Here is a 5000-nt window from a genome sequence, read left to right as displayed (position 1 = left end):
TTCTAGCTAAAATACGCTGGATAGAAGCATTCTGGGACACTTTATGATCAAGAAACAGTGAAAGAAGGGCAGGATCCTTCTTTAAAAAAAACCCAACTCAAATTGAATTTAAAAAGCACAATTAAAAATATCAACACTACTATAATTTTACTATAATAAATAAAAATGTGTTTTTAAAAAATAATTGTAAAACTTTAATTTTCACATCCAGAGAGTACATCAGATTTTCTTAAAATAAATTAACTTTATAATGCACATTCTTAGTTACTGTTGTTCTATGCTGTAGCTGTGATATACAAATGACAAATTTTGGATATTGAACATTTCCATATGCTTTCAGTTTGTGTTTTTCTTTTCTCATTGACCTTTTTTCAGGAGGCACTTTGTAGTGAGAAGAAGTGTAAGACATATTACACCATAAAGGTGAGCACTGTTTTGCTCATTAAATATTTATCCCCCCTCCAAAAAAAAAACAGTAATCGTTTGTGTGTGTGCATCTTTTGAGGTATAGCACATAGACATTCCTATTATCCTCACTATTGCCAAATTGTACAGCAGTCCACCATTCCAAGTAGTATCTAATCAACAGATTAATCTGCAGAAGCAGCAGCTTTCAATCTGTGGGTGGTGACCACCAAGGGGCTTATGAAAAATTTCCTGGCGACTACAGCAGAGTTCCACTTATTTCATTAATTATTTATTTTACTTTCCCTTTATGTCCAGTTTTGGATCCAGTGATTCTGCTTGGCATCATTGTTATTCGTTTTTTTTTTAATGTCATAATATTTATGGTGTAGAAATACAAACCATCATGCTGTGTTTTTAAATGTAGACAATGATACAAATCAGTCTTGAATAAAAAAATATTTTTAAAAAGCATTCCTTTTGAAAGCCAGATTATGAAAATAAGATGTCTGTTGTTTTGTATTTATTTGATGTTTTTGTTTCCACATTTAAAGGTTGTATTTTGGTTGATAATTCAGAAGTTAAGGTCCCTTTAGGTTTTTAGTAAAATTGTAAATGACACAAAATAAAAAAAACTGTCAATTTTTTCACTCCTGAAAAGCAAAACAACATAGCATGCTTCTAACTTTAGCCTCCCCAAACATGTTGGCTTTCATCTTGTATCGTTAATGGCTTAGGCCAGTCTACTGGGAACAAAACAGTGCACTACTTTTCACATGCATTTTTAGAGCTGTGCGGTGTGAAAAAAGACTGAGTCATTTTATTATGTGTATGTGATGTAGGTTTCTCTGCATTACACAAACTGAACTTATTAACTCTAAACATGTGAAGCACTTTTTTTTTGTATTTTAAACAAGATCTCTCGGCTCTCAACTACATCCTTCCCTAATTGTATTGCACAATTGTAATGTTTTTTAATTATCAGACTGGTAATGTAAATTGATTATTGCACTTACTCACTTAAAACATGAAAAACATACCAATAGTGTGTTTACATGACTGTTCTGTATTACCATTAGTTCTTATCATTTTATTGTTTGGCACCTGCATTGCTCTTTATTTTTCGTACTAACATTATTGTCCTTTTATTAATTCCATTTATTCTGACCTTATTGTACCTGCACAACTCTTCCTATTCATACTTAATGTACTGTAAATATTCTGAAGGCACCCTAGATTTGGGCATTTGCCTTAAGTTAATAATAATAAATGATTAACAAGTGACTAGGTAATCACAAAAATCACATCAAAAGGAGACATAAAACAGGTATTAATGAACATTTCTCATTGGATGTTCATTTCACAGCTTTTTGGAGTCACTACTATAAATACGTCTTTATAGGAGGTTATGCTCTCCTTCAAAAAGCTATTTTTACATAATTGTGTCTTTTTCAAAACTGACTGCTCTAATTACAATTTAATCTGCCTATTATGTTAACAAATGAATGCAATTCCGCCCGAATATTCTTCCAGCCATTAAACACCCCCTCTTGAACACCCCCTCCATCTTCCCACTTTAATACTTGCTGTTTTCATTGATCTATTGATATATTGATTAGCTAGTTTATCTAATTAGACCTGGCCTCACTTGAGAACAGCATCGAATAAATTGCTGTAAGGATTTTCAAAATGACCACAAACTGTTTAATACATTAGTAGGCCTCCCTCTTTCTATTTAGTAAATGATCCCCCTGGTCAATTTTACAATTGCATTTAATGTCTGATAATGAACTTTTTTGCATGTGAATAGAGGGAGTTGAATATGAATAGTGAAAGTGTTTTCAATCAGGAGAAAGTAAGCCCCTCTCAAGTTCATTTTGATGGTGATTGACCCTGGTATGTCAATGGAATTTCCTTCTTTTTTGAGTGAAAGAGTTCCATTCTTGTATCCAGGTTCAGAGCCCGGCCATAGAGGGGATGATGGATAGGGCCTTCTCTGGCTTCCAGCTGCTTTGTGGTAGTAAGTGGAAAGGAAAGCATGCAAAATACACGACCTTGCCAACAAAACACCTAGGATAGAGCATCTGTGAAATTTATTCTGGAAATGGCATTCCATCACATGGTGCTGAGAGCATATGAATGTTGAAAAAATAGTTGCTGCTTTAACATTTATATTCTGTGTCTTAACGCATATATGTAATATAATGTTTATTCTGTCTATGCTGTATATGTCCTGCACTTAAGTAGCTGTTGAGAATTAGTAAACCACAGAGCAATGGTACTGAAATTCTTCTAAAGTGAAAACAACATTTACTTTTTCATTTCACAAGTACAAATAATGTATTTAAAATACACAACATGTAATCTCTGGTTTAGAAAAGGTTTATAAGTTAGACAAGAAAACAATGCATTGTTCATAGTAAACCCAACTCACAACAAAACATATATTTTTCTGTCTTGGACAGGAATAAACAGGAACATTCTTTTGCTTTTAAGTTAAGGGGATATTTGAAGACCAAATGCTCTAAAAAATATTAATAATTTGAATAAATATTCACATTTTATTTTTATATCTTCAATCTAAGTTTATTTGAATATTTTAATATTAAAATGCACAAAGTTTCTAGCCAATCAGAAATACTACTTCAAATTAATATGAGAAATGGCAGAAAAATGTGTTTTAAATATAAAACCACATGGAAAGAGTTATAAAAGAGGCCAGTGCCCTTTAAGTAAGCTTTCAGTAGTTAAGAATAGATCCTAGTTTACGTTGTTAGGCCACTCATTCACTGAGTGCTGCCCAGGATAAAAAAGGAATGTTGTACAGCTTGAATGGCAGTAGCTGCTCCCTCCTTCTGTGCACCTCTTGAAAGGTGCTGAGGTAGTGTAAATGGTTGAAAATATTGTTCAGGGCCTGACACACTGTTAAGTCCAGTTAAACCTTCTGGGAGGCAGGGAGATTAGTTGAAGAGACCTGAAGAAGTCCTTCTAGTGACTAGTGGCTCCATTGTCGACCACAAGATCACTGGTGACTGATGCTTCTTTTAGTCATCAGTGAGGCAAAGAGGACATTTCCACTCATTCCAGGTTTGACCTTCTGCTCTCCTCACATGGATCAATATCACCAATGCCACTTGCAGCTGAGATGCATGAAAAATGAAAGCTATGCTGCATTGTTTTGAAGGAGTTCTTTTTTTATCCTCATCAGTCTGTTGGAGGACGCTGGAATTGGTTTGGTCAAACACCATTGCTAGCAGCATGCTTTCAAAACAACATTCACATCTTTCTTGTTGGGTGTGCAGCAAACCAAAGACACATGTTTCTTACAGAGCCAGCTAATCCTTTAGTTTATATTTCTACAGTTAGAGAAGTAGGATGGACATTTCTTAAAGACTCTGGGGAATCCTGTTACTTTATTAAGAAAAATAGCAATCAGAATTTTTCTTCCAAATAGTCACACTATTACTATTAAAGCCTTAGTCAACTTCATGAAAGAGAAAGTACAGTAGGTTGTAAAATTTCCTGTGTTCAAGCCGACACTTGAGACAGTTATTCCGGACATACTGTACATGTACCACCCAGTTCGACACAGAGGTTTGAATATGAAAAACATCAAAACAGCTGCAGTGTTGTTTCCCAAGAGGGGGCCCCAGTGGTGCAAGGACTGCCCATCTCACACTGCACTCTGCCTGTTTAAATACATCTGCAAAAAAATAAGGTTCAGCTGCACCTAGAGAGCAAAAGAGAGCCAGCATTGTCCTGCTTTTTCCCCCTGAATAAGCAAAGGTTTTGTTAGAGTGTGCTGCTATAGAGGGGGGAAAGCAGCAAGTGGGAATACATTAACTGAGTTGAGAATGTTGTTTTGTGTGACTTGAAGTTACCTGGAATCTACGCATATCGCGTGGGTTTCCTGCATTCTTCAAGCAGTTCTGATTGCACTTGAGGAAGAATTTTAAAAAGAATCTGCAAAAAACACACACAAAACAGACAATAGTTAACCTAATGCCCAAATTTCTTATATAGAAATACATCAACAAAATTAGTATTTTAACTAAACCAGTGCTGAATAAATACAATATCTCTTATCCTGAAGATATTTTCTACAAAGCCAATTAATAAAAAGATTTAACACACTAAGAAGTATTATTTATATAGAAACATAGTTATTTCATGCTGTTTATGTATTTTACATGTTTATTTGTAATCTAGATGTCAATTTTTCTACAGTTAATCAGTTCTAGAGGAATTCGGGATTGTGCTAAACTCAAGATGATTATACACAGAATACCAAAAGAAACATAAGACCTGAAAATTAAACAATGGAAAGGTGTTTTTTATAAAGCAGATTCATTTTGTTAAGATAAGACTTGTTTTTTTCCAGTTGACATAATGGTGGCATTAAGATAATTACTTGAAATAAGGATATTTTCTCATGCAATACAAAAACATTGAATGTGTTCGATGTAAACAGAAACACATACAAATACATCAAAAAGTACTTATGGTGTATATTTCATGATATACAGATCTGTTGAAATTGGTGAATAAATACTATAACAAAAAAAAGCAGGTGTCATCAGCATTCACAAAATACT

General features: G+C 34.0%; 1 protein-coding gene across 19 annotated transcripts in view; it reads right to left on the bottom strand.

Moving 5' to 3' along the window:
• The window catches only part of ebf3a (EBF transcription factor 3a), an 89915-nt gene that overhangs the window by 31339 nt on the left and 53576 nt on the right, over positions 1–5000 (bottom strand). For all 19 annotated transcript variants that reach the window (XM_069188993.1, XM_069188985.1, XM_069188990.1 and 16 more), the window contains exon 7: positions 4287–4368. In XM_069188993.1, coding sequence (XP_069045094.1) covers positions 4287–4368 — 82 coding nt within the window. The remainder of the gene's footprint in view (positions 1–4286; positions 4369–5000) is intronic.

This window comes from Lepisosteus oculatus, chromosome 4 (assembly GCF_040954835.1).
Source record: "Lepisosteus oculatus isolate fLepOcu1 chromosome 4, fLepOcu1.hap2, whole genome shotgun sequence".
In the NCBI taxonomy this organism is placed as follows: Eukaryota; Metazoa; Chordata; class Actinopteri; order Semionotiformes; family Lepisosteidae; genus Lepisosteus; species Lepisosteus oculatus.
Note: the sequence above shows the minus strand (reverse complement) of the source record. Positions and strands in the feature narration are given on the sequence as shown.